Source organism: Chiloscyllium plagiosum, chromosome 30 (genome assembly GCF_004010195.1).
Source record: "Chiloscyllium plagiosum isolate BGI_BamShark_2017 chromosome 30, ASM401019v2, whole genome shotgun sequence".
Taxonomy (NCBI): domain Eukaryota; kingdom Metazoa; phylum Chordata; class Chondrichthyes; order Orectolobiformes; family Hemiscylliidae; genus Chiloscyllium; species Chiloscyllium plagiosum.
Window position 1 is genome coordinate 42168512 of NC_057739.1, and position 23310 is coordinate 42191821.

General features: G+C 42.2%; 1 protein-coding gene across 1 annotated transcript in view; it reads left to right on the plus strand.

The window, feature by feature from the left end:
- col27a1b (collagen, type XXVII, alpha 1b) overlaps positions 1 to 23310 on the plus strand; it is a 551847-nt gene that overhangs the window by 119114 nt on the left and 409423 nt on the right. The window contains exon 5 of the mRNA XM_043719710.1: positions 15982 to 16035. Coding sequence (XP_043575645.1) covers positions 15982 to 16035 — 54 coding nt within the window. The remainder of the gene's footprint in view (positions 1 to 15981; positions 16036 to 23310) is intronic.

Genomic DNA, 23310 nt, shown 5'->3' on the forward strand with positions numbered 1-23310 from the left:
CCTGCAGTCTTCTTCTTGACCTCTCTGCCTCCACCCTACTCCGACCTATCACCCTCACCTTGACCTCTTTCCACCTATCACATTTCCAACGCCCCTCCTCCAAGTCCCTCCTCCCTACCTTTTATCTTCTCCTGCTGAACACTCTCTGCTCATTCCTGAAGAAGGGCATGTGCCCGAAACGTCGAATCTTCTGTTCCCTAGATGCTGCCTGACCTGCTGTGCTGTTCCAGCAATAAAGTTTCAGTTCTGGATAAATGTCATGACCATGGAATGTTGCTGGGATTTTACAAATAATATACTGTTTCTCCCTCTGTTCAGTAGGATGGTGTAGCAGGAGAAGAAATGTACATGTGCCCATTGAACAGCCAGCTGCTCTGATGGTTGTCTCTTTAGATATTTTTATTTGAAACTGCTGAAGATAAGACATAGTCCTCCTGGGGAAAACGTAACATTGTCATTAATTGTACTAAAGGATTTCATTCATAAATGTGTTGTCTCCCTGATAGATCTCATTGATACCAGCTCAGTTAGAATTCCGATCTGAAGATAAGTCATGGACTTTAAACTTATAGGATTTGGGACATTGCTTGCATTATGAAATAGATCAATTCTACTTGTATGTGCATTGACCCTTTTTCTCTGCACAGATGTTCCCAGACCTGCTTGGTTTCTCTAGCAATTTCTGTCTTTGTGTAAATAGAATTCCAATTGTTAACATGAGTAAATTCAAATAATTTTGCATCAGTTTGAGTCAAATCAAATCATTTACAGCAGTCTAATTGGAAGCAGATTGAATCAAATCAGATGAATAAAATTCAAATACTGCTTTCAGACAATGGGAATGGTTGCCAGTCAACGCTTTTTCACATCTGAGTATAAATGATCTATTTTACAATGTGCAAGCAATATCCTAAATCCTATAGGTTGTCATTGTCCAATTGCTACTATTCTTGAACTGTCCTCTTACAGTCATAGAGCCATAGAGCATAGAATCAGACCCATTGGTCCAACCAGACCACAACACCGACCATAATCCCAAACCAAACTATTCCCACCTGCCTGCGCTTGGCCAATATCCCTCCAAATGTTTCCTGTTCATGAACTTATCCAAATGTCTTTCAAAATTTGAAATTGAAACTACCTTCACTACTTTCTCTGGTAGTTCATTTTATAAATGAATCACTCCCTGTGTAAAAAAAAGTTGCCCTCATGTCCCTTTTTAAATCTTTCTCTTCTTACCTTAAAAATAAGTCTTCTAGTTTTGAACTCCCCCACCATAGGGAAAAGACCCTTATGCCTGAGGGGCATAGATAAGATGAATGATTTATAAACCTCAATAAGGTCACCTCTCAACCTTCTACACTCCAGTGAAAAAAGCCCCAGTCTATTTTTATATCTCAAACCCTCCTTTCCTGGCAACACCCTCATGGCTGTTGGGACAACTTAAAGTTTCACTAGGATAAGGAAAAAAAAAACTTGCATTTATCTTCTTTTGCATTTATCTATCATCTATCACAACCACAAGACATTTCAACTGATTCAGCCCTTTGCAGTGTAGTTCCTGTTGTAGTACAGGAATCGCAGCAGCTGATCTATGACAGCAGGCTCCCATTACAGAGAGAGATGCCTCCAATGCTTTGGTCTTGCATTCATCAGGGCAAAGGCAAGAATGCCAAAGTTCAAATCATCACAACAATTTATGCTGGGAGAGAATGCAGTAGTCATTTGAAATTTAACATTCTTTCCATCCCATTGAGTGTAAAATGAAAAGATTTGGCATCTTAACTCTCTAAACAGTGCTGTAATAATGACAAGGTAGAGTTATAGAATCATAGGGATATACAGAACGGAAACAGACCCATCGGTCCATTTCGTCCATGCCGACCAGATATCCCAACCTAATCTAGTCCATGTGCCAGCACTTGGTCCATAATCTCTCTTTAACCTTCCTATTCATATACTCATCCAGATGCCTTTTAAATGCTGTAATTGTACCAGCCTCCACCACTTCCTCTGGCAGCTCATTCCATACACACACCACCCTCTGCATGAAAAAGTTGCCCCTCAGGTCTCTTTTATATCTTTCCACTCTCACCCTGAACCTATGCCTTCTAGTTCTAGACTCCCCTACCCCAGGTAAAAGACCTTGTCTGTTTATCCTATCCATACCTCTCATGATTTTATAAATCTTTATAAGGTCACCCCTCAGCTCCAGGGAAAACAGCCGCAACCTTTCCAACCGCTCCCTGTGGCTGGCAACATCTAAACTGACTTTTTCCACGTGAGGTTGATTGAGGGATAAATGTGGGTGAGGACTGTGGGGAGGAGTTTCCTGTTGTGTTTTGAATCTTCAAAAAACCTTCCCCTCTAAGCTCTGCTAAACTGAAATCTCTCATGTCTGGAACCTATCTTGTTGATTTTTTTTCTGCACCCTATCCAATGCCTTCACATCCTTCCTGCAATGTGATGTCCAGAATTCAATGTAGTACTCTAATTGAGGATAAACCAGTGCTATTTAAAGGGTTGCCATAATTTCCTTGCTCTTGTACTCTATGCCTCCACTTTTAACACCATATGCTTTTCCAGCCTGCCTCAAAACCTTCAATCATTTGCTTGGAAACATCCCCAAATCCTTCTGTTTCTCCACATACGTTGGACTTGTCCCTTCTGCAGCAATACATTTCCCCAGTCTTTCCAGAATCACAGAACTATCATGGTACAGAATCATAGAAGTATTACAGTACAGAAGGAGGTAATTCAATGTATTATGCCTGTGCTATCTCTTTTAATGAGCAATATGACTTAGTGCCATTCTCCCACTTTCTTCGCTAACAATGCACATGATTTCTATTCAACGAGCCATCCAACACCCTCCTGAAAATCTTGATTATCTCTCCCTGCACCACACTCTCAAGACAGTGCATTCCAGATCGAAGCCATTTGCTGTTTTTTTTCTCACATTTGTTTCTTTTGGAAATCACTTTAAATCTTTATCTTTTTGTCCTCAATTTATTTTTCAAGCAGGAGTGGTTTCTCCCTGTCTACTCTTTCCAGACCCCTCATGATTTTTAAAACCCTCAAATCTCTTCTTACCTTTCACCTCTCCAATCTGTTGTCATTAACTGATGTTTCTCATCTCCCAGAACCATTCTCATAAACCACTTCTGCACTCGCTTTAATGCATTCCTGTATTGTGGTGCCTAGAACTGTACAAAGTGGTCCAGCAATAAAATTGCTTTTAAAATTTGGAATTTAAAAAAAAGCTAGACCAATGGCAGCCAATATCAATTACCATAAAAATGCATCTGGCTCTTTAGGGAAAGAAATCTGCTGTCTTTACCTGGTCAGACCTACTCGTGACTCCAGACCCACAGAAAGTTGGTTGACTTCTAACTGCCGTCTGGGCAATTAGTGATGGGTAATAAATGCTGGCCTTGATAGTGAAGTTTACATCCCATGAACAAATATTAGAAAAATAGGGGTCTAACTAGTGTGTTCAACAAGTTTTTAAAAATTCATTCACAGAATGTGGGCATCACTGGCCAGGCCAGCATTTATTGCCCATCCCTAATTGCCCAGAGAGCAGTTAAGAATCAACCACATTGTTGTGAGTCTGGAGTCACATGTAGGCCAGACCAGGTAAGGATGGCAGTTTCCTTCCCTAAAGGATATTAGTGAAGCAGATGGGTTTAATCACAACAATTAACAGTGGTTTCATGATCACTATTAAACTCTTGATTACAGTTTTTTTTCATATATTGAATTCAAATTTCACCATCTGACATGATGGGATTTGAATCTGTATCCCCAGAACATTACCTGGGTCTCTGGATTAACAGCCTAGTGATAATACCACTAGGCTATTGCTCTCCCTGACCTGCCTTTTATTTTGCCTTTGCCTTTACCTAAAGTTCAACATTACCTCTTTGCTGCTGAGTCTATGCCCCTATTAATTGTAGTCTTTCTGGTTCTGAAGTCTTTCAAAGTTGTACCTTCATGTTATACTGTCTTAACATGTTTGTCCTGACAAAATATATTCATCTGCCATGTGTCCAGCCATTCACTAACCTGCCTGCACCCTCTTCAATCTATGACTATTCTGTCTAAGCCCAGTTCCACCAGATTTACACGAATGAATCCACAATCAGGAATTTCTCAAACCTAGATTTTACTGTGACGGGGCATCTGTTGTTGGTTAAATTTGCCCGTGCATTTTCAGGTTTCAACAATTCTTTCGAGACAGATTGCTGCAGGTGGGAGCTTGGCTGATTACTGTAAAGGGTATCACCACTGGGAGCAAACAATGATGCATCTCTTTAACCAGTCCATTGGAAAGATTGTGAAATATTTAGCAAAAGGACTTGAGAGGAAGTGTCAATTAGCAAAGGGTCAATTCAATGTCAAATGAGATACAGAAAGTGAAATAAAGAGAAGGAAAGATTAGGCTAAGGGGGTGGGGGGGTGGGGGGAAAGAGAGATAGAACGGGAAAGTAAAAATTTGTGCATTTTAAAACTTTGAACAATTATTAAATGAAAGGATAACACTCTATATTTGTTATGGTTGATTTTCAGAGCCAAAGACTTTGGTTGGTCATAACCTATACTCTAAATGGCTCGACTTAACTTTATGTGGCGGGTTTAGGTAGTACTCAGAATGAAAATGTGACAATGTCATGGAAGGTAATGCATTTCAATGGTGAGGTAGGCAGTGAGATGCTATTTTTTGGGTAGTTTATTGTGGATAGAGCATCTCCAGCAGTGTTGTGTTATGCCTAGTGGACAGTATATCAATGTTCCTGTAAGAGACTTGCTGACGATATCATCGCTATGTCACAGCATGTGACCTGAGGTATAAAAGTTCACACACCATCTTACCTCTTACTTTGGCAGGGAGGCAATGGCTGAGTGGGATTATTCATAGTTGAAAAATGTGGTGCTGGAAAAACACAGGTCAGGCAGCATCCGAGGAGCAGGAGAATCGATGTTTCGGGCATGAGCCCTTCTTCAGGGCTTACGTCCGAAACGTCGATTCTCCTGCTCCTCGGATGCTGCCTGGCCTGCTGTGTTTTTCCAGCACCACATTTTTCAACTCTGGTACTCCAGCATCTGCAGTCCTCACTTTCTCCCTGGGATTATTCATAGACTGTTAAACTCGAGATGATGCATCTTGACTTCAAAATCTGGAGTTTTGAGTCTAACGATGGCCATGAAACCATTGTCAATTGTTTGAAAAACCTATATGGTTCATTAATGTCCTTTAGGGAAGGAAACTGCCATCCTTACCCGGTCTGTCCTAAATGTGACTCCAGAGCCACAGCAATGTGGCTGACTCTTCACTGCCCCCTGGACAATAGGCATTGGCCTGACGAGTGACGCCCACATCACGTGAACAAATGAAAAAGAGCACTTGGAGCAATTATTGCTATTAAAAGCTGGCTACTCCGTTGGAATTTAATAGTTTAATGTTAGCCCAGACAGTCCTCAAGGAATGCAACATTTGTATACATTGGTTGTAGTAAACATCTTTGGATTCTTCAATGCCAGGATGTTTGAACTCAGCTTCTTATATCATGTGAAGACCATGGACATTGCTGCATCAGTGGTGGAGACAAACACCCTGGTGGAGACAAACTCACATCAAGAGCAACATTAAAATATTGGCATTTAAGCACATGTCTCCCTCAGACCTGAACATTGTTGATAAAGGCAAATACCAGTAATTGGTGGAGGCACAATAGACCAAATAATCTCCTTCTGCACTGTGACAATTCTGTGATTCCTGTAAACCTCCTTGCTGAGTTGTCAACATCATTTGGCCCATCAGCTACAGCTTTGTTCAGTCCAAGTGCATTATATCACAAAAAAAGCCCAATAGTTGGGAGCCTGTCCACAAATCTGTCTTAAGTAAATAGAGGAAGCTGCTATGTAACTCGGTTTGTTGACAAATGGGCCTTAAGTCTAAAAAAACGAAAGCACAATACGTATCTGAAAAATGCATTTATTTTTCAATTTGTTTGCATCTTTCAATGACCTCTTGTCCAGTAAAAGGTATTGAAACACATGGGGAGTTAGCTCTGGATAAACGCATTCACCTTTTTCTGCTTAGCGTGCTGTCTCCAGAGAGCTCACAAATGTTCTTGCGGTCAAAGATGTTTTCTGTGTTTTTTGTCCTACAGTGCAACATCACAGAGCATCATTGTGGTCAGTTTGGGAACCAAGTGGGTGAGTGGGAGGGCATTCATCAACTCTCAGGGTTACCAGGGTGACCATCATCTTTATCCTTTTTCAATGTCCACTTTCCCGAACCGCACCTCAAAAATGTTGGATGTCACCAGGCGGGTTCAGTAGCCACATGCCTGGTGTTGAGGCATTCGTGAAATAAAGCGGCTTCTGGGACATTCCCGCCACAAGAATAGCCATCTTTTCAGTGCCACCCGACTTGGCACAGACCACAATAATGACATGTTCCTTGCATTGCTTCCCACCATCTTCACTTCATCTTTAAATCGTTAACAGCCATCTGGTAAAAGACATCAAAACAGCGTCATTTCATCCACATGGACAACGTCCTCTGTGTATTTTCGCATGTTAGGTGGACAAGACCATTTCTGAGCGTTACTGCACACTTGCCTGTGATTTCTTTCTCTGGCGTGGACTAACAACGCTGTTTGGCCTGCTGTTATGACATTTGCTTAAGGTTGAGTTACTAGTCCAAAACTTGGGATTGCCACTTTTTAATTGGTTTCCCTATTCTGCAGCAGGAATGGCTGCCAACTTTGCCTCAATCAAAGTGATCTTAACTCTTTCATTCCTCTTTCAGACCAAACGAGTCTCAGGTTTCTTTGTTTAAACTTTTACTAATGCATGTGTGGAAAATGTCCCCTTCAAAGATGGTGCACAACTCAAACTTTACTCCAAAATCAATGGCTTAATACTTTTTCTGCAAATGACAAGTTTCCAATCACTCATACCTGTATCCAATAGTGCTGACATTGTTTACAGTCCACATTAGAACATGTGGCTGTATTGTCCAATCCTATTCAAACTAGTACACATGGTAATACTATCCAGTTATTTCCTTATGTGTTCACATCGAGTACGTACATGTGATTATCAAAAAGTCTTTGCTTCAGCTTCTCCTCTTTCAAAAGAGACTCCATTAATTAGGACGATATTCACTGACTTTTAGAAGAATGGTGGAGCTGTAAACCTGTAAACTTTTAACAGGACTAGGACAAACTCAGAAAGGATGTTCCTTAAGACCGGGCAGATCAAAACCAGAGGGTCACAGTTTAAGGATATGGGGGAGGCCATTTAGGTTTGCAATGAGGAGAAATGTCTTCACCCAGAGAGTGGGGAGCCTGGGGATCTCCCGGCCACAGAATGCAGCTGAGACCAAAACTCATACACTGCAGTAACCCACTGTGTCCCTATATAGGTTAAATATGAGTGCATGTCTGTGAGAGGCCTTTCACAAGAAACTAATTACACTAACTTCCTTGCCTGAATTTAACTTGAATCAAAGTGTTTACACCAGCTGGAGTGGAGCTAGTTGTTCACACCAGCTGGTTCCAATTGAATTTTTTATTACACTAACAATTTGAGCTGTTCAAAATTATCTGTAACATCACAGCTGTCTTAAGCAGGGTTCAAATAGTCTGTATATGAAACTTCTGGCATAGGAGCTAAAACATCTAATCATGTTCCATTTGCTGACCACTGGCCAGATCTCAAACTTCTGAAAGATATGATTAGTAGAATGGTTTGCTATGTAGGAGACACAGTGGGCTCAATACACTTCAGTATTGCTTAGATCTGTTCAGAAGGAAAAGATAATGGCTGTTTCAGCTGATTGCAAAGACTGAGAATCACAATTGGTTATTGAAAGTTGGCTGGATTGGGTTATGTTGCATTTTTGGCTCATTTTCCAATTATTCCATATTGGACTGAGAAAAAAAGCATTAAACTACTTTAACACCAGAACATCTGTCAGTTTGACTAAAACAGTTTGGTGCAGCTGGCTTGCCCCAGTGTATAGTCTCCTGTAACAGAGAAATAGCTTGTGATGTTTGTGCAATTTAACGTTGCGGAAGTTCTGACACGAATGAAGGAAAAGACACCAGGATTCAGGTACAAATCGGGTGCGAACTTCCCTTTTGAGCTTTCTGCAATCTGTGCGCTTGGCTTTATTTATCTCACATTTCACTGTATAGAATGTACAGAAATGTACAAAAAATACTAAGCTGTAAAAAAAAGGTAAATTAGTTACGTATGGGAGATGTAAAAATACTTCCTTCAGCTGCAAAGAGTTGTTTATGACTCAGACTGATTTTAATCTCAACCACATTCAGACAAGATGGGATTGTTCGTTTGTGACAGTGGATAGAGAGGTGAATGAAATTTGCATGTAAATTTGTGTTGAAGCTTGGAAGAACTGGCAGAAATGTGAGAATGAAGAGGGATATATGCTATTGCAATGTCAATAGCATTTTGTAGCATTTACACAGATGAAAGACTTCCTCATCACTGCCAGAGTTGCAAGACAAAAAAAATGCACTCCAAGGACCAGATAGTTAATTGCAGATCTTGTTTCAAAATTGTTTTATCCATCAAAAGAATTCTTTCTCTTCATTCTGTGCATGTATATCAAATTCTCATGGCATCACTTTTGAAAGCTACTTAAGTCTTGTGAACTTCTTCATCCAACTTCTTTGTTAATGGTAACGTCCAGGCTGTTGAAAGTGAGGTCAATGCATGAAAATTGGGCAGAAATTCTGCCAAAGATCCTCAGACAGCACCTTCCAAACCCACGACCACTTCTATTTGTAAGGATAAAGGCAGCAGATCATAGAATCTTAGAACCCAGATAGTGTGGAAACAGGCCGTTCGACCCAGCTAGTCCACACCTACCCTCTGAAGAGTAACCCATCCAGACCCATTTCCCTACCCTATCATCCTATATTTACCCCTGACTAATGCACCTAACCTACACATCCCTGAACACTGTGGGCAATGTAGCATGGCCAATTCACCTAACCTGCACATCTTTGGATTGTGAGAGGAAACCAGAACATATGGAGGAAACCCATGCAGACGTGGGGAGAATGTGCAAACTCCACACAGACAGTCACCCGAGGCTGGAATCAAAGCCGGGTCCCTAGCGCTGTGAGGTAGTAGTGCTAACCACTGAGCCACTGTACCACCAAGAAGTTTAAAGGAGAGAGGCAAGAGGCAATTATACAATAATACCAATTCCATGCTATGCTGCATCTGACAGCCCTGGTAGTGCGCATACCAAGGGGCTAATAGATAGACTTGAAATCAGGAATGAGAGTTATATTATTAGAATACATGGGAACAAAACCTCCTGCAAGTTCCCCTCCAAGCCACTCACCATCATTTTGCCGTCCCTTCAGTGTCACTGGGTCAAGCATTGTGGGTCAACCCACAGCAACCGGACTGCAGCAGTTCAAGAAGGCAGCTCACCCCCACCTTCTCAAAGGGCAACCAGGGACGGGCAATAAATACTGGGCCCAGCCAGCGATACCCATGTCTGAGAGAATAAAATACCTTCAACTCCAGTGCTCCTATTCTCCTGCTCTGAGGTCTACCTGCACAATGCTCAGTGTATATAGTGTTGTTTCAGTAGCACCAATGGGACATGCAGCCTGTTTGTTTTCCCTAAAGATAGCTGCCTCTTGAAGGATAATAATATTGTTACAATGGAAGTTCTTGCAAACAGAGTGGCAGGGCACACAGAGAGATCCAAGCTGCCTAATGTGGTATGGGCACATTAATGATGCTGGTCACCTCCAAATTGATTTTCACCCCTAGAATGTTCCTTATTGTAATCACATTGCTCTCTTTTATTATCCTCTTTGTTCGTAAATTGCTGTATTGCAAACCCAAGCATAGAAACTAAGATCAAGAATAAATGAGACAGGAGTAGGCCATTCAGCCTTTCAACTTGCTCTGTCATTTAATAAGATCATGGACAATCCAATTGTCACCGCAAATCCACATTCCTGCCTTCCCCTTGCTGAATAGGGATCTAACTTAACAGGGATCTACCCATCTCTACCACAAAAAGTATTGACAAATTCAGCTTCCACCATCTCCTTATGATGAGTTCCAAAGACTCATGATGTTTTGAAAGAAAACAATTCTCCCCGTCCTCGTTTTAATGAGCAACACCTTATTTTTAAACCATGACTCCTGGTTCAGGATTCTCCCATAAGATGAAACACTGTCTCCATCTCCACCCAGGGAGGACCTTACATGTCACCTCTTACTCTTCTCAATTCCAGCCAATGCATGCTGAGCCTGTCCAACTTCCTCAAAAGACAAACCCCAGTATTTCAGGTATTAATCTGGTAAAACTTCTCTTAACTGCTTCAAATGCACTTACCTTAAGGTGACCAGTACTGTATGCAGTACTTCAGATGTGGTCTCACTAGTGCCCTATATAACTGAAGAACAATTTACCTACTTTAGTATTTAGGCTAATTTGGGGTATTGTGAGCCGTTCTGGGCCTTGTATCTAAGGAAGGATGTGTTCACATTGGAGGGGGTCCAGAGGAGGTTATGCTTGTCATATGAGGAGCGGTTGAGGACTTTGGGTCTGCACTCTCTGGAGTTTAGAAGGAATGGGTGGGGGGGGATCTGATTGAAACTTACAGAATACTTAGAGACCTGGAGAGAATGAATGTAGAGAAGATATTTCCATTAGTAAGAGAGACTAGGACCCGAGGGCAAGGCTTCAGAGGGAAGGGACAATCCTTTAGAACTGAGATGAGGAGGAAGTTTTCAAGCCAGAAGGTGGTGAATCTGTGGAACTCATTGCTGCAGAAAGTTGTGAAGGCCAGATCATTGAGTGTTCTTGATTAATAAGGGGACCAGAGTTACAGGGAGAAAGCAGGAGAATGGGGTTGAGAACACATCAGCCATGATTGTATGGTGGAGTAGCCCTGATGGGCTGAATGGCCTCTATCTGCTCCTGTATCTCATTGTCTTATGGTATTCAATTCTCCTCATAACAAACAATTACATTGTGTTAGCTTTCCTGAGTGAAGTATTTGTTTACGGTTATAAAAGGAATTGGAGGAATAAGTGGGACTGATTGTGTCTGACTGTGCTGAGAACACAGAGCTCTCCAAAATTAACTTATCAAGTAAACTTTCAGAAAAATATTGCTTACGCTCCTTAAACCAACAAAGTTGTTAAACAGAGGCACACTGGCCACATTGCACATCAATGCAGTCAAATTGAAATTAGAATACTTACAATCTTGGCCAGTGTTTCAATCTGGGGTAAATTGTTCAGAAGCAGGTACAATTTTTTGAATGTTTGAAACTTTAAGCTCTCTTACAAATCCCAGATAATAAGCTCTGCATGTGAGTTTTGAGGTATCAAGGGTAATGAGTCTTTCGGTATTCACTATCGATATGCATTAGACTGCAACCTCAGGATTCTGTGCATGCACATTTACACACACAAAGACAGAAATATCTGCCTGTAATTCTGTGCAGGATGCATTGCTTGCATCCCTTACACATTGCAAACAATAAGAAATCACTGAATTGACGAGAACTTTGATTTTTTTATGGCAGCAGCTTGGGTATAAAATCCTGTGAGACTGTTATATGTCGTTAAATGAGCATTTTTAGTTTCACAGTAAGTTCATAATTCTCTTCCTGAAAAACGAGTATGTGTAGATTCTAGTCAAATTTCCTCATCCCAGGTGATCCTGACAAGGTTGATACCTGATGTTGAATGTGCCTGACAGCAGTTTATAACATTTGAGTGGCATTAACAGGTCAAACGGTATGACATTAAGTGAGGCCCTGCCTGTGGTGGCTGTGACAAGGTCATCCAGCTGGACCTCGAGAATAGACGTTCCCTGATTGGGGCTGTTTTCATGGGTCCACTTGGAGCCCTCGTTGACAGATAAAAAGATTGAGTGTCAGGTTTACCCTGGTATCTGATTCTGAATGATGTAGTACTGTAATTGAGGACAGTTCATGTGTAAGAGTCCAAAACTAGGGGACATATTTTTAAGGAGAGAGGAGAAAAATTTACAAAGGACAAGAGGGGCAACATTTTCACGCAGAGAGTGATTCATGTGCACAATGAGGAAGTGCAGAGGAAGTGGTGGATGCAGGTGCAGTTACAACATTTGAAAGACATTTGGATAATTGCATGGATAGGTTTGGCAGAATATGGGCCAAATGTGTGCAAGTGGACCTGGTCTAGTTTGGGAAGATGGTTGGCGTGGATGTATTGGACTGAAGAGTCTGTGCTGTAAGACTCTACAACTCTAAATAAAGGATGACTTGGTGATGTGATACTGACCTGTGTAGAGTTATTTCAGTGCCAAGTGCTCGAGCTTAGTGACAACTGCTAGGCTGGTGTATGGCCTGAGACCAGGGACAATTGAATGAGTGTGTTTCATAGAATCATAGAATCCCTCCAGTGCAGATGTTGGGCTGAATGGCCTCTGACTCTTCGCAAACCCTCAAAAGAGCATCCCATACTGTCCTTGCATTCCCGTTGGCTAATTCACCTAATTCACATTCCTGGACACCGTGGGACAATTTAGCATGGCCAATCCACCCTAACCTGCATATCTTCGGACTGTGGGAGGAAGCCAGAGCACCCAGAAGCAAACTCCAAATGAACAGTCACCCAAGGATGGAATCGAACCCGCATCCCTGGTGCTGTGAGGCAACGGTGCTAACCACTGATACACTGTGACACCCTCCTCTTTCTCCACACTCTCCAACAACCCAATTCTCATTTGATTGCCACAGGCAGAAATCACATCTCACACCTGTAAACTAATAGCTGTATTTTGATTCTGAATACAGTGCAGATGGCGGCCATTGGGCCAGCAATGGCTAAAATGGCTTTGAATCTGTTAGAGTATCATCCTGGGCCTCTCAATAAAAAAAATCCAGTGAAAAGTGATGCAACCTCATCCTTTTCCTGAACAGAAGAAGTAATTTGCTGGAATGGCACTGACTTTTAAAGTGATTTGAGTGTTGTTATAATGTACTACTTCAGAGCCAGATATTACACATCCCCTGAAGTGAGATGAGCCTCAAGTTTGACTTAAAGGTTGATTAAACCTGACTACAGAAAAACCACATGACTGTCATCTCCAGCTGCAATATGCAAGGATGGATTTCATCAACTTAACCAGTTGAACCTGAGGTACTGTTTGGAGATGGAGAGGTTAGGTTCTGCAATACTTTCAATTCTGTCTATGTTTCCAAGGTCAAGTCAAGTCACCGTAGACTTTCCAATCACTGGGCTATGCTTGCTTTAGAGAGACACAACTGGTAGTGATTTAACCTGAGGACCACCATACCTCAGGCAAGGAGAGTCTTTCAGGGTAACCTCAGCTAGTGTGGGGACTGAACTCATGCTGATGGTATTACACTGCTTTGCAAACCAACCGTCCTGCCAACTTAGCTAAACCAATCCCCACTTCCAAGGTAGAGCAACAAGGGAAAAAACATGTCTGTGCTCAAGTTGATTGAATGAGCAGAGTGGGTTATGACACATTCGCTGAAAACTGTTGAACGTATACAATCACTCCAGTAAAAACACTCTCCAGCACATTAAATATTGTCTTAATATTGAACCACACTAAAAAAAAACTTGAGCTAGTAACTAATGAAATAAAAGCTTATTATTCAACTTTTTGATTTGAGTTGTTTTATCTGGTGTTAACACTTGTAGACATTATATGTCTATATATCTTTGTTGTCTTATGTGGACATGATGGACCAAATGGCCTCCTTCTGCAATGTAAATTTAAATTATATTGCCTCATACATTCATATGTGGTTAAACAAAAAAAAAAGAAAATGTTGCCACCTTATATGTGCACAGGTATTAATCAAATAATTAATCAAGATACAATATTTTAAAGTCATAGAGTCATACAGCATGGAAATAGACCCCTCAATCCAACCAGTCCATGCCGACCATAATCCTAAACGAAACTAGTCCCAACTACCTGCACTTGGCCCATATCCCTCCAAACCTTTCCTATTCATGAACTTATCCAAATGTCCTTTAAACTTTGTAACTGCACTCACATTCACCACTTCTGCTGGACGTTCATTCCACACGGGAACGACCCTCTGTATAAAAACATCGTCTCTCATGTCTTTTTAAAATCTTTCTCCTCTCACCTTAAAAATATGCCCCCAGTCTTGAAATCTCCCACCCTGAGGAAAAGACACCTGCCATTCTATACCTCTACCTATACCCCTCATTGACCTTATAAATCTCTATAAGGTCACCTTGTAACTTCCCACAGTCCAGTGAAAAAAAGTCTCAGCCTATCTAGCCTCTCTTTATAACTCAAACCCTCCATTCCTGGCAAATCCTGATAAATCTTTTCTGAACCCTCTCAGCTTGATACTATTCTTCCTATGACAGGGCAACCAGAAGCGGACACAGGATGTAGGTGTAGAGGAGGTTACTGAAATAACTCCTCCAAAGACCGCCATCCCATCACCAATTACCTTTTGTTTACAAATGCAGTGCCTTTGACAATAGCACTGCCTCTCACTGAGTCAGGCATTCAGGGGCCCAGCATCTGTGACATTCATCTTGGATGTCAGCCAGGGCTCCCCCATTGGACCAAGTTAACAGCCCCAATTGGGGAACCCATACACAGTGGCTCAGTGGTTAGCACTGCTGCCTCACGCAGTGCCAGTGACCCGGGTTCGATTCCAGCCTAGGGCGACTGTCTGCGCGGAGTTTGCACGTTCTCCCCATGGGTTTCCTCCAGGTGCTAAATTACCGATAGTGTTCAGAGATGTGTAGGCTAGGTAGATTACTCATGGGAAGTGCGCGGTTACAGGGTTAAGGTAGGGGAATGGGTCTGGGTGGGATGGTCTTCAGAGAGTTAGTGTGGACTTGTTGAGCCGAATGGCCTGTTTCCACACTAGGGATTCTGTATTTTATGATGTCCAGATGGCTGACCTTGTTACAATCGCTGCAGCTACAAGCTAAGTTTTGAATGCAGTTTTGGTCTCCTTGCCTCAGGAGTCCTTGTAGGGGTCCTTTTATGGTGCAGAGGTGGAGTCCCTGCCCCTGGACCAGGACACCCAAGTTCAAGTCCCACCTGCTCCAGAGGTATGTAATAACATTTCTGAACAGGTTGATTAGAGGTGGAAAAAAAGGAATAGTCTTGGCCTGGAAGGAATGCAGTGTAGGTTCACTACAGTGGCCCATGGGAGGAGGCGATTATCTCATAAGAAATTCAATGGACCAGACCAACGTTTCCAGGCAGTTTGAAGAATTAAATGTGATCTAATTGAGCCATAAAAAGTTCTTAAAGTGTTTAACAGAGTAGGTGTAGAGAAAATGGTTCCCCTCTGCTTGAGGAACACAAGGAACAAGGGAGCTGCCTCTTAAGTACAGAGATGAAAAGCTACTTTTTCTAAAGAGTCTTAAGAATTCTTAACTGCAGAAAATTGTCGCTGCTTAGTCAGAGAGTCTGTTCAAGAAAGAGATTGGGCGATTTTTGGGCACTTTGAGAATGTGGGGATAGTGTGGGAAGGTGGCGTTAAGGTAAAAGATCGGTCACAGTCTTATTGAGTGGCGGAACTTGTTCGAGGGGCTGAATGGCCTGCTCCTATTCCCATTTCTGCTTCTCTAGTGCTATTTTGAGTAAGAGCTCTACATTGATGAATATATCGAACAATTAGAATTATGAGTGAAACAAAGAACCGTGCATGCTGGAGACCTGAAACAAAAACAGAAATTGGCTCTAGAATCTCAGTAAGTCTGGCAGCATCTATGGCAAGAAAACAGAGTTAACGTTTCGATCAGGAGTGACACTTGATCAGAACTGGTTCTGATTAGAATTATGAGGTGTATTTAATCTGATGCAAAGTGAGCTGTCCATGTGAGATTGACGTAATCTGATTTTCTTTGGGTCTTTGTGTTTTTGTTTACTAGGGACGCCAAGGACCACATGGAAACCCAGGTCGCCCTGGTCCCCCTGGCGTGAAGGTTGGTACTTTCATCAAAATGATTATCTTTGCTCGTATAGAACTTAAGCATTGCTTAAAAAAGAAGGCACTCTGACAAAGCTTTACATCTTATACTCATCAGGACGGTCCACAAAAATACCAAAGTAAAAGAGAACACATTTTATATTGAATGGTAAGAATACTACTTGCATGGGGAGTCTCCATTCCCAACCTATCTGATAGAGTATAAAATGTTTGGTATTTTTGCAAATGTCCTGATGAGTGTGGGGAAAAGTTTTTGAAATAAAGTGTGCTCCTTCAACAATCTGTGTGATGTGATGTTTGGCTTCACTGTTGCTCTTTGCAATCATTGTATCTCTGTTAAAACACTTATTATAAATATTTTAACTTCTTCCTGTTTGCCTGAGCTGTATCTTGTCATCTTCCAAACAATGCCAAAGGTTTGCAATAACATTGTGAACAATGAGTCCGTCCAGAAGTCCCGCTGGCATTTTGTTGGGAAAAGAAACCCACTCGGTTCCAGGTTGACCTTATAAGGGCTGGGAATTCCCTTACTAAATCTAATGAAACCAAGAGGGTGGAACCTGAGGTGGCAACCCCTCTACAGTGAAGAGGATCCTGCTTCCTAGTGTCTGGAGGGACCTGGCGTATTAATTGCATTTGTTACGTCAAGAGACCTGACATGGCACTGGCCTTCAGAAGATGCAGACAGGTTGACATTTGACTGGGAGGGGGGGGGGGGAGATCTGAATCCCAAGCACAAGTCCGTAACTCTTTACTCCATGATAAAGTATGTTGGAGCAAACCTGCATGGGGGTCAAAGGCGACTGAATGAGTCTCAGTAGGGATGATTTCCTCCTGCCCTTCACGATCACTAAGAACCCGCCTCACGCAGTTAAATTCTAATGATCTGTAAGTTCTAGTGGCATCAGTTCTGGAGAATAGCAGCTGGCATCATCCAGAAATAGCAGCAGTGAATGAGCACTTCTCTGCCAGGCACAGCTTGGGTGCAAGGTTCATCGCCAGTGTGAAGCTGGAAAGTGCAGACCCCCCTGTTTATCTCCAAATTGTGGGATTGGTACAGTGTGGAACGTATCATGAACCAGACCTCCCCTCTCTCCTCCTCCGTATGCTTCCTTTTTACAATAACTGCAAGGATCGATCTAAATTTTAATCGATTCTGACTTTACCTAACACTTTTAAAAAGGCTTAAGGAAAATCATAATTACGCAAGATCCCTTGTCACCCATTTCACTCCACAGTATTATCGCACAGTTTTCAAACTGACATGAGGAGAGGTTGCCCCACTCAAAGGGTTGCAGAATTCTCCATTCCAGAGAGTTGTAAATGCTCAGACGTGTAGGATTTCCCAAGGTAGAGGTTGATAGGTCAGTTATGAGGATGATGCTGTGTGAGATGGCAGGCTTGAAGGGCCAATGCCTGATCCAGCGTCTGTTTCTTTCAGTTTATAGAGCCCTACAGTGTGGAAGCAGGCCATTCGGCCCATCAGGTCCACACCAACCCTCTGAAGAGCATCCCACCCAGACACAAAACCCTATCCTATCCCTATAACCCCGCATTCCCCATGGTTAACCCACCTAGCCTGCACATCCCTGGACACTATGGGCAATTTCCCATGGCCAATCCACTATAACCTGCACATCTGACTGTGGGAGGAACCTGGAGCAGCTAGAGGAAACCCACTCAGACACCAGGAGAATATGCAAACTCCACGCAGGCAGTTGCCCGATGCTGGAATGAACCCAGGTCCTTGGCGCTGTGAGGCAGCAGCGCTAAACTCACTATTCTCAGAGACACTCCGAGTAACCACAAATTCAAAGCCTGAGCATCATGTACAGGTCTCTCAGGAAACCCAAAACATAGAAAGATCTGCTTATGATAGGAGCGTAAATAATCTTTTGTGAAGAGGAAAGATTAATTCATCAGTGATATTATATTCAGAATGATCCATTTCCCTACAGGGAGGTAAGAACCAGTGGAAGTTGATAAATAGTGTGTTGCTAGTTGTGTTTGGTTACAAGCCCAGCATTGGCTGTAAACTTGGGAATCAATCACCTGCTCTTCCCTGTCCAGGAATTGGTATTTGGCAGACAGGACAGGAAAAACAGCTTCGAACAAATACAAAGGGGAAGCATAAAAATGACCACTTTTATTCCCAATTTTATTTCCACACTGGTGGATGCTTAAACTTGACTTAAATTTATAGTGGAAGTCGCGTGTAGTTTGTTGGCTGGGGTTTGCTGTGGATTTCACAATTTCATTGTTCAGACAAGCTGCGGCTCCTGGCGGGTCCTGGGGAATGTTGCTGAACAAAGAAACCTTGGAGTGCAGGTTCATAGTTCCTTGAAAGTGGAGACGCAGATAGACAGGGTGGTGAAGAAGGCATTTGGCACACATTGGTCAATGCATGAGTGCAGGAGCTAGGAGGTCATGTTGCAGCTGTGCAGAGCATTGGTTAGACCACTATTGGAATAGAGCATACAATTCTGATTTCCCTGCGAAAGGAAGGATGTTGTGAAACTTGAGAGAATTCAGAAAAGACTTACAAGGGTTTTGCCGGGGTTGCAGGTTTGGAGCTATCGGGAGAGGCCGAATAGGCTGGGGCTTTTTTCCCTGGAGCATCAGAGGCTGAGAGGTGACTTTATAGAAGTCTGTAAAATCATGAGGGCATGAATAGGGTGAAGAGACAAAGTCCTATCCTTGGGGTGGGGGAGTCCAAAACTAGAGGGCATAGGTTTAGGGTGAGAGGGGAAAGATATAAAACGGACCTAAGAGGAAACTTTTTCAATAGAGGGTGTTGTGTGTATGGAATGAACTGCCAGAGTAAGTGATGGAGACTGTACAATTACAACATTTAATAGGCATCTGGATGGGTATGTGAATAAGAAGGTTTAGAGGGATATGGGCCAAACGCTGGCAAATGGGACTAGATTAATTTAAGATATCTGGTTGGCATGAGCGAGTTGGACTGAAGGTGTGTTTACACATTCTCCTTGTGTCTGCGAGGTTAGGCGGATTGGCCATGGGAAGTGCAGGGTTACAGGGATAGAATAGGGGAATGGATCTGGATGAGATGTTCTTCAGAAGGTTGATGTGGACTTGATGGGCTGAATGGACTACTTCCACCCTGTAGGGATTCTATGGAAAGCTTTCAATCAAATAGCCATGTGTCTGTGTGATACTTCCTCACAGAGCAATGGGGAAAGAATTAGTGTGGGTATTTGAGGTGGGGGTTGATTGACTCTTTCTTTCCTTAAGAATCTCAGGCAATTGGGTCAGAGTTGAGGTAGTACACAGATTGGTGGCCATGATCTTAATGAATGGCGGAGGAGACTGGAGGAGTCAAGTGCCCAAATTCATATATTCACCCATTTCACTTGACAGTTTGCCAATGAGGAAGGAAGATAGATCCTTTTGGGAAGAAAAAGGGACATTATTGCTGTTAATAGTTGTCCCAACATCCATCCGGGTATTAAAAGGGATGCTATCAGCTGCAGAAACCCATCCAGATTGAGGCTCTTTTCCAGTCCTCTTTAAAGACAACCAAATGTTCTGCGACAATATAAACATTGACACCAAAGGCAGAAGCTGCTGTTTATTGCTTACTGTTTGTACAGGCTACTGCTGAGGTTTTTCTATGATTGTCAACATTTTGTACCAGAAACCTCAAGCATTATTACTCAAGTGTTCGTCATTATAAACAAAACCACACAGCAGTTTCTCAGTACAGGAGATAATTTATGAGGATTGAAATGTAGTCATTATCTCATTGCCTTACTATGCAACAAATTGGATGGCAGATAAATATTTGGATTGTCATCCTGGAGTATTCCTTTCTGCATTAAGGTGACTGATTTCCTTTCAATGTTGTGGAGAGAAATCAAGTTAATGTTTCAGGTCAGTGACCCTTCCTTCGAACAGTTCACAGATGCTGCCAGATCTGCTGAGCTTTTCCATCAATTTCTGGTTTTGTTTCTGATTTCCAACACCCGCAGTTCTTTCAGTTTTTATTTGACATGGTTCTTAGAGCTAAACTGTTCTGAATTGGATAATCAGCCATGATCATATGGAATGCCAGAACAGACACAAAAGGCCAAGTGGCCTCCAGCTGCTCCCATTTTCTTTGTTTCAATGTTTCTCCGTGGTGCCCTGGTCAATATTTAGACCTCGATCGAGACCACCGAAACAGACCATCTGTTTGAGATGGTGTTTACTGTATGTAGGGGTTTACCACTCAAAATTTGGCCACTATGGTATCCTCACTACAACAGCGACTGCCATGTCAAAGATACTTCATTGACTGCAAAGCACACTGGGGTTGTGAGTAAATTGTATTATTTCTCTTCACTGTTCATAAAGTATATATTATATATAAAGAGAATTAAAGTTTGGAAAGGAGTGCATGGCTTGGTTTCAGGAAACTGTTGGATGTGAGTGAGTATTTGTGTTTGTGTGTGTGTTTGTGTGTTATATTTCATGGTGTATTCTAATGTCATCTTATAAATTACAGCACTGAACTGTTCACAATATGTTATCGTTTGTTAGTAAAATCATAGTGTAGTCAGCAATTAGCTTCAGTCATTTTGCTGTCTCAAATCTGAGTGCATCACAGCGAGATTGGGGAATGGATCTTGACGAGAGCTAGTATGCACGCAACAAACTGAATGGCCACCTACTGCGTTCAATTCATCTTCTGATAAATGCAACAGTATAACGAGTTTCAACAATCTGTATTACAGCACCGTAAGAATTTGGATGTTTAGGTTGCCGGGCCCCATTCATTTTTGTTCTGGGTTAAGTTAGGTTGAGGTAAAGTAGTCCAGATTGTGGGTTTGACCAGATTGGAGATTTCTATCCGAACAGTAATTTTTCCTCACTTTGTTCCAGTTTGACAGTAAACTGTAAGGGAGAAAGAAAGCCTCCTAGAACTTAAATCATTTTGTAGGTTTGTCACAGTCTTGATTGAAAGTCCAAGTAGTGCCAAGAAATTGCTTTGGTGAATAATGAGCCAAGTTCTTGTCTGGAAGGAATCATTTTCACTGATTTTCATCTGTGCTGTTAAATGAATTATCTTATGCTGAGTGTTTCGTGATTCTGATTTTTGAAGACTTCCTTCCACTCTTGTGTGCATCATTTCCCTCACAATGAGTTCAAAGTGAGATGCAACAATTGGTTTACAAATTCAAATTTTTTTCAGCATCTGCTATATGTGCTCAGGAAATTGATTGCAACACTAAATTCTGTTAGCTTCCAAGTGTAGTTCAAACTATTTGAACTGTGTCCAAATTTGCAAACCATAGAGGAAGTTGCTGGTAATATTACATCACTGACTGCTTGTATGGTGAGAATTCCTAGATAAAACTGAATGCTTTGTTAAATGGATCAAAAGATCATTAGGTTTATAAGAAATAGGTGCATTTTCACTTGGGCTGATACATCCGGTAGAATTAAAATCTGCGGGATGTCACGGCGAAATCACAATCTGACAGAGCAGCAGTTGTACAACTGACTAGAAAGGTGACTCGAAATGAGGTGACCCACAACTTAAAAACCAGATAAGCATCATGGCTGGGGAACAGGGCAGGTGCTAAAGGTAGTGCTGCTTTCTTGTGAGATGGACTGCATCCTATCCCAAGTCACTGACCTTGCGGTGAGTTTGGGAGGGCAGTGATTGAAATAATGCATAGCCATTGAAGACCAGGTGGTGGAAGCTGACTGGGATTTTCCAGGTTCCAGTCAGACAGCAGTTTAAATACCTATCAGCAGACCAAGCCACCAGCCCAGTAGGCAAGCTTAGAGAGCACCTCCATGACTGCTCAGGTGTAGTAGCTGCTGTTGGTCACTCTGACACATGCGCATGCGCATACATACACGCATGCATGTGTACAAGATGCACACAGACGCGCCATGAAGCGTACTCAAAATGACATTGTGCATCCTGTCCAATTGTGGATATCATACACACTTGTACCAGCAAAGGGAGTCTACCAGGAATGAATAACAAAGAATTCATGTTTTCACAGCACCCCCGATTAAAACATGTTTCTCTTTAAATGTTGACAGTCCCTAATCAGATTGAAACACTACTAACATTACATTTTCTTTCATTCACTCGTGGGATATGGGTGTCAACTGGCTGGGCCTAGCATTTATTGCCCGTCCTTAGTTGCCCCTTGAGAAGGTGGGGGTGAGCTGCCTTCTTGAACCGCTGCAGTCCACCTGCTGTGGGTTGACCCACAATGCCCTTAGGGAGGGAAATCTAGGATTTTGGCCCAGACACACCAAAAGAGCAGCAATATATTTCCAAGTCATTATTGCTGACAGTTCACCTGCAGCACTTCCACACATTTAGAAGTGAATGAGGAGTTGAGGGGTTTACTGGGGTCAGATATTCAAGGCTTTCTAAAGCCGAAAATTTCAGTGAAATTCTGTTTGTCCACACTTTTAACATAATGGGGCTGCTTCACAGTGTTGTAGAGAGATACAATACCAAAACAGATCCATTCATCCAACCAGTCCATGCTGAACGTAATCCCAGACAAAATCTGAGTTTCCCGTCTCTGATGCCCGTAGAACTTTTTCCCCCAAGTCCTAAGCCAGCCAGTATTTCACAATGCATGTTGTATTGTAAATAGTTACATTACACAACTTGAGGTTTTGTTGCACAAAATGATGCTGATTGATGTTAGATACAGTCTGGGGTTTTGCTGAGCTGGTCAGTTTGCAAGTTTCCACTGTTTTCTTAATGAGTGTGAGAACCAGAACTTAGGAAGTTGGAGCAGAAAACCCAAGTCACAGCTTTTGTAAGTTAATTTTGTGAATCCAGTGTCAAAGAATATCTGCAGATTGTACCTTCTGTTTCGCTCAAGAAACATGGAGAATAGACATGATGTAGAAGTGCCGGTGTTGGACCAGGTGGACCATGTCAGAAGTCACACGACACCAGGTTATAGTTTTAACAGGTTTATTTAAAATCACAAGCTGCTCCTTCGACAGGTAAAGTGGAGAGAAGCGCATCAAGGTAATAGGGGCAGGAGTAAACTGTTCGGTCCTTCGAGCCTGTTCAGTTATTGAATATGTTTGTGGCTAAGCCTGGACAATAAGTAAGGATCTGTGGAAGTAAACAGAACCCTTTAGAATGTGCAACTTTCCATATACAGAACATGGGGCAAATGAGGAGGTGCTCGAAATTGCAAGAGCAAAAAAGATCTCTGAAAATTGACATGCAAAAGATAAATGGTCAGTATTTCAGTCATTTGATCAGAGCTGAAAC